Raw genomic sequence first — 12,394 nt, forward strand, 5'->3', positions numbered from 1 at the left:
GACATGGCGAGGTTGGGGGCAGGGCCAGGGCTGGGAGCCCATTCTCCAAACTTCTGGAGCAGCTCTTGCTGCATGCAGGGCCTCAGGCGCTCGCCAGCAGGTGGCAGTCGTGGTGCTGGCTGGCCTGCCTCAGGGTCTGGCTTTCCTCCTTCCTCCTTTCCTGTGCCCTTCTGTTCCTCTCTTACTTTGATTTTGCCAGATTTTCTCTGGCCAAGCTTTTCCTCTTTGTCCAGCACTGCACTCTCTCCCTCCTATTATCCTCACCTCTCCCCCCGCTGTTTTTCCTAGGATCTCCGGAGCCTGGGGGAGTGTTCAGGACACTGTCCTCCTCTCCCTTGCAGCTCTCTGTTCTCCTGGGCCCAGCGCCCTCAGCTCCGGTGTACAGGCAGAAGGCCCAGAAACTCCAGTGGAGCTACCCCCCGCCCATCTGGAGGTGGCCACCGCTCAGAGCCTATAACTGTGTGGTGCTAGATATGCTGGCTTTTTCCAACAGGCTAGGGATCTGTATCTTTGCATGAGATTCTCTGATTTTTAAACATCGGACACTAATTTAGAGCTGCAGTCTCTGCTGTAAAATGTATGCATCATCTGGGGCGCCTGACAGGTTTCCTGAACCTGGCGTGTCACCTTTGCATCAGTGCAAATGCTTAGATGGAGGGGCCTCCTTCGAGCCCCCTCTGGGGTTATGGATCTAGCCCAAGTCAGGTGGAGAGTGGACATAGCTGGACCTACAGCCCCAGACCCTCAGGGCCCTCTCCCACCTCCCACAGCCCTCGGTGAAGCCCCCATCCTCGGATAGGAGGACCCACTTCAAACCTTATGCCTTGGAGAAAGCTAGGAAGGGTTATAGCTCTGGAGAGGTGAAGAGAGGTCTTACGTTCTGCTCCCAGGGTGGTGCTATAAGAATACTGGACACTGGATTGGATTTGCGTTTGCTGAGTGGTTGAGGTGACATTCACTTCCCCGTGGGACTTTCCTCCATGCTGGATGAAGATACTGAGTGAGACTTGAAAAGACCTGGACACTAGATGGCTCCACCTTCCTCATGCTGAAGGCTGGGTGTTTGGCCGATTAGGCTTGCCACCCGTTGCCGATTCTTCCTCCCTTTTTTCCATCATTCATCCAACGCTTACTGAGCACTTCCTGTTGCCCAGCGTGATGATGAGGGCTGGGTTAGATGTTAAGGGGTAATTCAGAGCTCCTCCCGAGGGACTCTCTGTTAGAAAACGCATGTAACATTGTAGTGAAATAACCTCTGTACTAAATACATAGCCAGAGGGGAGAGGTCAAGGGAAGCTTGAAATATGGGGTGAATTTGAGTGATATTTTGCGATGGAGTTTGCTGGCAGGGAAGGGCATTCCAGACAATTAGAACAGGTGGTGTCCAAACCAAGGTTTGTGCCAAAATGTGTTTGGAGGATGGCAAAAAGTTGGTGTGGCTTCACCGAAGGGATACTCGAGAAGTGGCTTTAATAAGGTAGATGTGTATTTCTTTCTCTCTTAAAAGTCCAAGTGGTAGATGGCCCAGGAGTGCTGCCGCTATCCGCTTGTCCCAGGCACCCAGGGTTGCTCTGCTAACCTCCTAGGTGCTGCCTTTACTTATACAGTTGAAGGCGGCTCCAGCACCACCCCATCCCTGCATTTCGACAGTTGGATAGGGTCTGACTTGGAAGTTCTGTTTCCATCCTGTTAACCAGGCATATGGACAGACCTTACTTCAAGGAAAGATGGAAAATGTAGTTTTTACCTGCGTGGCCGTGTGCCCAGCCACACCTTCGGGGTGACTTTACCGAAAGAAAGAAGCAGAAATTGGATATCGGGAAGCAGTCAGTAGACTGTGTCTTAGGAAAGTGCGGGCTGAATCATGAAGCAGTTTATAGGGAGCTGGGAGGTTTTTAAAGCAGGGCAATACTGTGATTTTAAAAGTGTCTTTCACAGATGGAGCCGGCATCCATGGGGCTGTTGTAATTGGCGAAGGGGGGGATGCTGAGTGTAAGTCCACCCGACTTGCCTGGGTGAGCCTGGCCTTTGATGGTTTGACAGGCTGGGGGTCGGTGGGTTCCGGGCTGCTGTTGCTGTCGATCTGCCAGAAGCCGTGGACCTTTCGGGGCCTGGGTTCAGTCAGGAAGGGGATGCCCTTCATTTGAGACTTAGCCGAGACTACATAGCATAGCTTGTTAATAGTGTGAGTTGGAGCAGTGGAGAAATGAGCACCGTAGAGAGCATTCAAAGGTTCCTTTCCTCCAGGTGAGGCCAGCAATGCCCTTTCACGCACTGAGCTTGAGTAGGCGCCAAGGGAGGGGGTGGGTCCGCAGACAAGCTACTTCAGTTCTTGGCTCTACTTCCCACGCTCTGGAAGGGAAAATCATCCAGACACCTCCCTGATTTGTCAGTGTGTTTAGCTGGACACCTCTACCATACTTACGAAATCTGTACCTGTTTAGAACGAAAACTTCCCGTTGAGAATAGCCTGGGAATCCCCCAGCATTTCTAATGCTCCCGCCTGGGAAATGGGCAGCAGATGGCAGAGGGAAGGGCACAGCTTACAGTCAGACGGCTGAGGCTTCTCATACACAATCTGCCACTTATTTAGCCAGGTGACCTTGCCCTACAGGATATTCCACAGCTCCTGTGAATCTCAGCTTCCTCACCTATAAGTCAGAGCAAATATTATCTACGTCTCGGGTTGCCGGGAGGGTCAGAGAATGCACTGAATGCTCCTGGCTTGGTGCTTGGCACGGTGAAAGCATTCCGGGGGAATTCTCAAAGGCTCTCATATTATGTTTACCCAACCTCAGGCCTCAGATGTGTCTTCTCCGTGTGGCAGAGGTGGTGTCCCCCTCCACAGGGGGACCTTGGGGCCCCTAGCCCTGCAGCCAGGATCAAGGGGAGCTCCCTGGGCAGTCTTTATAATCGTCTCCTAACTCTCTGGACCTGCCAGGCAGCTGAAAACTTGCTGATGTTTACATGGCGGGTCACATTACGGAAAAATCAAATATTCAGAGTTTTTTAAAAAGGCTTTTTGACGCAGCCTCACCTTTGGATACTTGATCTCACTGGTCATCATACGCTTTAAGGAAAACGATACCTCTTGGGCACAAGGACCCACACTGTAAATATGTTGACCTTCAGCCCTAGGAACCTGGAAGGACAGGGGAGTCTTAGCGTTTGAGCAGCTGCCAGTGTGCTCACAAGTGACACAGCGTTCTTAGAAGGGATTTTATTTTTATTTTTTGGAGTCCGTTGCCTTTCCTACCACCAAATGGCAGTGACACCAGAAGATTCTAGCCTGTCGTGTGGGTGCGTCATGCAGGGATGTGTTGGTACCCTGCCCGTTCTCCTAGGGATAGGCTGGCGTTGCCTTTTGTGGAGCAGATCTGTGCTTAGCCAAGAGATGCCATCGTTTGGGTGTCATCCCTCCTTGACCCTGTATCCCCTCAGCCAGATGCTGGTCATTTTATGGTTGTGAGGCCTCACCTCGAGATGAGCTTTGTGGGAACTTACTCCCCACTCGACTGTGAGACGAGGAAATATTTCCTTAGTTAGGAGCTCAGCTGGAGCCTTTTGGAGGGTGTTTTGTCGCTGGTGGGAGATGATAAAGAGATACGAGACATCTTCTGCCTTGAGGTTGGGCTGCTGGCTCTGGCCGAGGGGAGGGCATCACTCTGTTCTCTGCAGACCTTTGCAGAGTGGCCGAGCAGCTCCGGCCTGGTGGGGGCTGGCTGAAATGCCCAGTGCGCTGGCTGTGACATTTCCCACATGAGGCAGAGAGTCCTGAGCGTTCACGTGTCCCCCTCCAGTCCCCAGAGCTCCAAGTAAAATTGGAGATGTCTTTACTTTCCACTTATAACTCTTTCCGCAAGCACTTGAAAAGCCACGTGGACTTCCTGAGTTGAAATGTCCTGCAGTGAAGCTTTATATGTTGAATTAAGTAAGAAGGGGTAGCGTGGGGTGGTAGGAGGTTTGCGGGGGGCGGCTAGCAGGTGCTTCCCCTGGGCTCCTGCCCAAGAAGGGGGGAAGTTGGCCACTGAACACTCTCTTTACCTGTGATTCCATAATATTTTTGCCTGCCGTGCAGGCTTCTTATTAAATACGAAGGAGATGGGGATTTTGGTAAGTCTCTGGCATAGCCCTTCTTCTGGGCAAAGGTGTCCACATTCTTCCTGAGGAAGACAGGTTAATTCTGCCTGGTATGCTCAAAGCACCATCCTGTCGGGGGAGAGGTGGTATTCAAGCTGTGCCTTGACGGAGGGGCACTTGTTGGTTTAATGGCTGGAAGCCCCATGAGGATACAAGCATTGCAAAGGCAGGACCACGACTGTTGCGTTTACCATCGTGTCTCCTGTGACTGTGGGACTCAGGATATAGTTGGATGATGATGGATGGATGGATGAGTGGATGGAAGGAAATGCAGGAGGATCAACAGGTGAATGAATGAATTAAACGAAGGCAAAATCTTATCTATGTGGAGACATGGTTTGAATGGTAAAATAGTGGCAGGAAGAAGTTTGACATATTGGTGAAATTATAACTGGTTTGGCTTAATTGTAGAGTCATTGCGAGAATGGCCAGAGAAAGGGTTGGAAAGAAAGACTTAGCCCAAATGGTGAAAGCACAAGAATTTTGGCTTTACTTCACAGAAAGTGGGCAGCTAAACAAGCAGGAACTATTTCAGGGAGGTCTGGCAGTAAGCGTGCATAACTCCTAGTTTCAAGAGTAGAATTTAAATTGGGAAAGGATCTCTGATGTGGCCTCATCTGGCCTCTCTGTGCTGCGGGTAAGTAGCTAAGACACTGGCTGTAGGCCCCAGGGTTAGGTCACTAGCAGCGGCGGGGCCACCACCAGGTCGGGCTTTCATCTCTCCATCTTCTCCCCTCCAGACGTGTGCAACAGCACTGACCTTCCGGAAGTTGAGATCATCAGCCTGCTGGAGGAGCAGCTGCCCCATTACAAGCTAAGAGCTGACACCATCTACGGTTATGACCACGACGACTGGCTCCATACCCCCCTCATTTCTCCAGATGCCAACATTGACCTCACGACCGAGCAGATTGAGGAGACGCTGAAGTACTTCCGTGAGTGATTCCCCTGTCTCGTGATGCCCTGTCCTCCTTAGCCGTGGCCGCACGTGAGCGCTTGTCCTGGCTGCTGCATCTGGCAGCCTGCCATCTGTGGAAAGTACTTGAAGAAATGCGGTTGTGGGATTTAGCCCCATAAAAGGCCTTGACTTTGAGTCTTCTGGATAGAAATGTCAGAGTAGTGGGGACAAGTATGAGTTTTCATTTGAACCAGCTTTCTCTTAACCATATTGAAGAATAGAAAATGCTCCCACGTTTGCAGGGCAGAAGTGGAGTCACAGATATGGGGAACAAACATATGGACACCAGGGGGGGGAAAGCGGGGCAGGGGTGGTGGTGGTGTGATGAATTGGGAGATTGGGATTGACATATATACACTAATATGTCTAAGATAGATAACTAATAAGAACCTGCTGTATAAAAAAATAAAATTCCAAAAACTAAATAAATAAAAGTTTACTAACAACAACAACAAAAAAACAGATGAAAAAAAAAAAATACTCCCAGGGACTTCCCTAGCCAGGGCCAAAAAAAAAAAAAAAAAAAAAAGCTCCCATTTCCTTCCATGTGAGTCCTTAGAAACTTGTGCTGGGGAGAGGAGCTTGTCTGCATTTAGAACCCAAGGTATTGGGAATCTCTAGGCTGCTCAGTATTTATAGGACATAGCCTGACACCTCATGGCTGCTGATTGCTGTGTGAAAGCCCACTAAGCTGGTTATTTGGGAGAGGCAAGATGTTGCTGCAGCAGCAAAGTGGTCCTGCCGTGGGCTGCAGAGCTGACACCTGGTAAGGTGAGCAGTACACTAGGTGGGGCTTCTTTCAGTGTGTTTGTGATGACAAGGATGTGAAACTTGATTTTACAGGTTAGAAAAATATACGATAATTACAAAAATTCATACCAGTGATATTGCTTTTTTTTTTTTTAATTGAGGTATAGTTGATTTACGACATACCAATGATATTTCTGATGTTCACTCAAGATGTAATTTTGATGTAATTTTTCTCTTTAGAAATTCATGGCAGCCCCGTGAGATTGGTAAGACCAGTTCTCTTTTGTTTTGACCCTCCTGACTTAACATTCAAGTTAATTTGAACCTAGTCTAAATTAGTGATGTCACTTTGGAAGTGACATCATTTACATATCCATGTATCATTGCGTCACCTTTAAAAAAAATAAAAGAGTACAACGATCCTTCTTCTACTTAGAGATAACTTGGTTCAAAACCAACTTATTCAAATAAATAAATAAATAGATAAATTTTAAAAAGTGAGAAAAAAAAAAGAAAAAAAACCCCCAGCTTATCGTGCATCTGTAAAGTTTTCTGTAATTATTTTTGCCAATACAAACCAATCTCCAATATTCTTGAATTTGTGAAATCATTAATAATAAACAAGTCAAACTTGTAAGTTTCTTCTTTAGCTTGTATCTGGGCTATTTTCACATTTTCTCTATTAGATATTAGTAAGGAAGGAATTTTGTTTGAATTGGCCTGTGTTTTTATACTTCATGCAAACCCTACAGTCTCTTTGTGAGCACTGCAGACGATCAGTTTTGATAGGAGTAAAAATAGAATAATCTACACCAGGGCAGATATGAAGCACATTAGACTTGAACTAATGGTCAGGTTGACGCTTCAGAACTTCCAGTGTATCTTGTAGCCTAGAGGAGGCTCATTACAAGTCACTTTTGTTTGCTCACGGTATCTGTATGCCCAGGGAGATGTGGTATTGTGTGGAAAACCGAGTCCTGGGTGACCTCCCTGGTAGGTTTCGTATTTGGTTTCTCCAGACTGCTTCACAGTAGAATTCACAGCAGAGTTATTTTTCCAGAAATCCCTGTGTGTTACCTACTCTTCCTTAACAGACCCTCCTATGATTCTGCAGGACTCCGCTTGGCCATTTCTGCTGAGGGAGGCTCCCAGGTCCTTCACACACACACTGATTAATCACTTACATTCACAGTATGATTGGAACACCACCCAAGGATAATACTTCACTGTTATCAGAGACCTTTCATATGAATTGGCTTATCTCATCCCTGTAAAATGTCTACAGTTTGGGCCAGGCTGATTTTATTATCAAGGAAATTGAGGTGTGGAGGGCTCATAGTATTTATTCCATAGCACTGATCTATAGCTTCTAAAATCCTTTTAACAGTATACTTGAACAGACATTGTGGCTTGTTATTATTTGTTTGTTTTGCTTCTAGTGATATACTTAAAGGAGAGAGAGAGAAAAAATCCTGGTGGATTTGGCAGTGCATAACACAAATTATAATAAAATTAGAAAACCAAAATAAACATTGAGCAGAGATTCCGAAAGTTCTTAGAGCATGGTTGCCTTCAAGTCTAACCTTAATTCTGTATTTTCTTCTGTGGTACCTGCGCTTAGAGCAAAGTGGGTATTTGCTAAATATCAATTAAATGAATGATCAAGCATTAACTCTTAACTTAAATACAGCGCCCTCTAGAGCAGGGCTTTCAAACTGAGGTCCTGGGACCCCCAAAGGCTCTGTAGAGAGAAACTGGAGTTCTGTTAACTTGTAAAGGAAAAAAAATTACATCCTTAATTTCATAAACTTCTAACTGAAATGCAGCATTTACTTTCATTATGAACATAAAAAAAACAAAGCACAGTGGTATTACCAGGGCCTGTGACTTTGTCACCAGTAGAAATCACAGATATTTTCATGTCATGCTACAGAAGAGGCAGATACAGAAGAAATAAGATCTTTACTCATCACTGCTTTGAAATTACATTCATTATTAGATGTGCTGATCTTGTTATTTAATGTGCATTGATAAAGAGGCACTTATATCGCATACTTCTTTTTGAAGTTTTAATAACTGTATTGTAATACAATTGGTTTCCTTTGTAGTCCTTTGTATTTTATTTTACGTCTCTAAATCTTTCTTCTGAGGAGGGGTCTGTGAGCCTTGCCAGACTGGCCCAGGGGTCGGTGGAAGCATAGGTTAGGAGCCCTGCTCTGTACCTGGTGTCCTTTTTGGATTTCATCTGTTTGTTTACACGTGTAACCCAGGACATGCCATGGTTCACACCACTGTGACTCACCAGCGTATTAAATCAGTTGTGAGGTGTGTGGGAAGACAACGTAAACCTTCCTTTCATTTTAGATTTATTTTCTGCATCAATCAGAGCAGTGGTTCTCTTTGGGAATCAGGGTAAGTGGTTCCCCAGGGGGTTCTGATACGCCCCCCCCCAGGTGAGAACCATTGGACAAGAGGGTCACCTACACCATTGCTACACAGATCAGAGTGGACACCTTGGGTGTCAGGAGGTGGGATAAAACTCATCTCCCTTTCCTACATGTCATCCCCCAGAGGAGAGAAACGATGCTTTGCCTTTTAAATCTGGCCCTCACCTGGCTTGTTAAGAAGAGGCAAGAAAGCTTTGGGTTTCCACCTTTACCAGGTGGTAGAATGACCTTTTCAGGCAAATTTCAACAGTCAAGTGGATTTTCACTCCCGTTGAGTCTGAGAAACACAGAAAATGAAAATGACCCACACAGCAAATGTACCCATAAATATGGAGCATTTAGGATTCGATGGTGCAACAGGAAGAAAGTGTAGTCTTACTGTGTGCCAGGCACTGTTTTATTTTATCTATTATTTTTGGCTGTTTTGGGTCTTTGTTGCTGCACGCGGGCTTTCTCTAGTTGCAGTGCATGGGCTTCTCGTTGTGGTGTCTTCTCCTGTTGCGGAGCACGGGCTGTCGGCGCGCGGGCTTCAGTAGTTGTGGTGCATGGGCTCAGTAGTTGTGTCTCGCGGGCTCTAGAGCTCAGGCTCAGTAGTTGTGGCGCACGGGCTTAGTTGCTCCACGGCATGTGGGATCTTCCTGGACCAGGGCTTGAACCCGTGTCCCCTGCATTGGCAGGAGGATTCATAACCACTGCGCCACCAAGGAAGCCCCCAGGCACTGTTTTTAATGCTTTACAAGTATCTTATTTAATCCTCACAGTGACCTCTGAATAAAATAGTCTTGCTATCCCTGTTCTACAAATGAGGATATTGAGGCTCAGGGAAGTTAAGGAGCTTGCCCCAAATCACACAACTAGTAAGGTGGGGTGCTGAGTTTCAAACCTGGGTCATCTGGTCTCACTTTATGTCTTAATTAGCCATTCTCTCAGAGAAGCGAAATAAGAAAAAAATTCTAGTTTAGGAATAAAGCACATTTAGTAAACGTGAAAAAAGCAAACCCTCAGCGTTAGAATATGTCAGTAGCTTATTTATTTATAAAAATGTGTCCGACATATTCAAAATTCATTTTCTTTCACTCAAGGTCACTGTCCCAAGTGAAACTTAGCCCGATATAGCTTAATTTCAAGATGAAGTTTCCTTCTTCCCTGTGATTTTTGCCCCTGCGTCCTGTGGTCTATAGGTTATGCTTCCCTGAACTCAAGTGGAGATGACTCTGTGTGCTGTAGATTTTTCTAATCTCATAACGTTCAGTGGACACCAGCCATGAGGGTTGCTGTGCTGGTATGTAGGTAGTTACGGCTCCTTCTGGTGCCTTTTCTAAGGGCAGTGCTTTTTGTTAACTTTTCGGTTAAGGAGCCTTGGACAAGAGAAGAAATCTCTCTCTGTCTCAAGTGCAAATGATCTGCTGACAACTTCACCTCTGAGTTTATCTGGAACAATCCTTTTCCTAAGAAGAGAAGGTTATGAAGCAAATAAGAGTTTCAAGATATCATCTCATTGTTTGCTTTTGCTGTAAAGTATTATTAATGAATCAGTCAACAGGTATTTATTGAGTGCCTGGTATGTACCTGTAATCTTTCATGAGCTTGACTTGTTTGAGTTCCAGCTGAGGTTTTCTGGCTAAGGAAGCAAAGACATCTGATTATTGATTTTCTTTCATTACCTAACCAGGGACTTTGCACCAGGTTGGGCCAACACAAGGTGCCCTTGAGGCCCTCCGTTGGCATCCTGTACTGAGTTGTCTACCTTGCTTGTGTGGGAGGAGTGAATGGGGTCTGGGAACCTGCATGTTAAACCAGCTCCCCGTCCCATTTTAATTTTGTAAAATTTAATTTAAACAACGGCAAGAAAATCAAAGACCGTTGATCTAGTCCAACCATTATTGTGCAGCCCATGTCCACTTCATGTTCGAATAGGCCAGAGTCCTCAGCCCAGTGCCTTATATTAAATAGGTGCTTAATAAGTGCTTCTTAAGTAAGAGAAAATGGAAAAGCATCTTCTTCAAATTAAAAAACAAGTTTTTCTCCTTTCTTATCTTTTTTTTTTCTAAAAACAAAGCAAAATTAAAAACAGCATATAGAATAGAAAGATCATTTTGTTTGTTGCCCCCTTCCAAAGATTGCCTTCATCTAACTAAAATCGTAAGTGAAACAAAAATAAAGGCACCACAATATGCACTGAGCCTGTGCAAATTAAAGGGATAAATAACACACAATGCTGACCTTCTAAAGGGAGGGGTCAAAAGTTATATGAGATGGTGACCTAAGAGAAAACAGGGTGTGTGTGTGTGTATTTGCGGGAGGGGTGCCATGTGGAGCACTGACAAACATTGTGGTAGGTGGGGTTGAAAGAAGGAAGGAAAGATAAATGATGGGAGTCAGGGGAGGTTGTACAGGGGATGGAGAAGGGATCTAATAGCCAGAGAAAACTTTTCATTATCATTTGCTAACAAAAATAATACTAAAATGTATACATAATATATTTATAAATAGTTGCCATGAGTTCCTCTCATGTAAACGCCCACGTACTGGTTGGGTCCTTTCTGCCGCTCTCAAGACCTCGGGCAGTTTTGTTTCCAGGTGAGGACCTGAGTGAGCCCTGGAATTGTGCCTTCTCCCCTCTCTTGCTCCCTCCTCATGTGAGCGGGCTCTTCCTTGGGCCCATTTTCATTGCTTTTAGCTACGCAGAGGTCTGCAAGGTCAAAGGTGGAAGCAGAGAAGCTCTGGCTGCACCATCACTCCCCACCTGTCAGCGACACGCGGTCAAGGTGCCGCCTCCCCGCCATTCCCCGCCAGGTGTGGGCCTGGGCGCCAGGCGTCCGGGAGAATTGAAGGAGCTTATCTCTGAAGGTCCAAAGCAGCCACATCCATGCAGGGTGCTGACCGGGACCAGGAGCCCTGGGCACAGTGTCTGGTGAGCAGAGCAGCCAGCTACTTATCCCAGTGAGCAGATTACCCTGTGACCCTTAGGCCTACTTTGTCACCTGCCACCTGCCAGCTTTCACTCTTTCTCATCATTCCAGATTCCAATGCTGATTTATCTTTGCTTTTTCTTTTAAGAGCAAAAATGCTTGGCAAGCAGTTCTGTACAGATTGACCGTTTTCCTTTTCATGTGAATCCAGCATGTCTAAGACAAAGTTGGAACGGACTCAGGTGGGAAACTGACATGACAGCTCAGCTTGTAGCCCATCCGCCCCTCCTGGGTGATGGGCTCAGGCCGTAGTGGTTCTGAGGTACGGTTTGTGTTCTGAGCTTCTGGTTTGTGTTTCGAACCCTGTGACGTCTGCTGCATGACCTGCTGGTCCCAGGCGTGAGATGCCCTGTGCAGCCCTCCCAGGCTGCAGGAAGCAAACTTGGAACCATTTAACACATCCGAACTCTGTTTCTTCTCCGTATCCTTCTCAGATGTATGAGTGATTTTTAATGAGGACTGCATCCAGGCTGGGGTGCACTTGAGTCTGTAGCTCTCTGTTGGGTGCCGTCTCCTGCCTTTGTTCTGTCCCCACGTTCTCCCTGGATGTGGGATGGGTGCCTGCTTTTCCTGTGCTTGAAATGAGGTGGAGATGGTTTGGGAGGGGGTAGTTGACAGCAAGCTGTTCGTTAGCAGCCTGCCTTCTGCCACAGGAGCTCAGTGACTGGTAGTGGCAGTGTTTTAAAAAATTAACATCAGAAACTCATCTTAATTTGCAGTTATCTGCAAACTCATAACTGCATCAGTAGTAATTTAATCCAAAATTGTTAGCATTTAGTCATTTTTAAAATGTATTGAATAACTTTAAAATTCTTATATGTATATATATATATGCATATGAGTATATTAAATTGTGTATGTGTATATGAATATTTATGTGTTCACACAACTAATAATTAGAAACTTAGAAATTTTATTAAATTCTTTTACACATTTAACTTTGATTACAAGTTTATTTAACTAGAGCCTTCTTAACTTTGCAGACCAAATCTATTAGAGTCTCTTAAATGCTTACAAAAGACAATACATAACTAACTTTGCAGCCCAGGATCTGATCCGCCTCCTACCTGGGGGTAGTTGTGGCCACAACATCAGGTTTTTCTATTCTTTTACCTACCTCCTCATTC

The 12,394-nt window shown here is 45.8% G+C and overlaps 1 protein-coding gene across 9 annotated transcripts in view; it reads left to right on the top strand.

The window, feature by feature from the left end:
• TRAK1 (trafficking kinesin protein 1) overlaps nt 1-12,394 on the top strand; it is a 102,139-nt gene that overhangs the window by 21,580 nt on the left and 68,165 nt on the right. For 8 of the 9 annotated variants that reach the window (XM_082348401.1, XM_082348398.1, XM_082348407.1 and 5 more), the window contains exon 2: nt 4,881-5,075. Coding sequence is in view for 7 of the 9 variants with exons in the window: in XM_082348398.1 (XP_082204524.1) it covers nt 4,881-5,075 (195 nt within the window). In the remaining 2 variants the exon portion in view is untranslated. Of the gene's footprint in view, nt 1-4,880; nt 5,076-6,095; nt 6,115-12,394 lie in introns of those variants that run through there. The other variant, XM_082348399.1, reaches the window with a different exon arrangement.

The sequence above is a fragment of the Balaenoptera borealis genome (genome assembly GCF_965194805.1).
Source record: "Balaenoptera borealis genome assembly, chromosome: 12".
NCBI classification, from domain to species: Eukaryota; Metazoa; Chordata; class Mammalia; order Artiodactyla; family Balaenopteridae; genus Balaenoptera; species Balaenoptera borealis.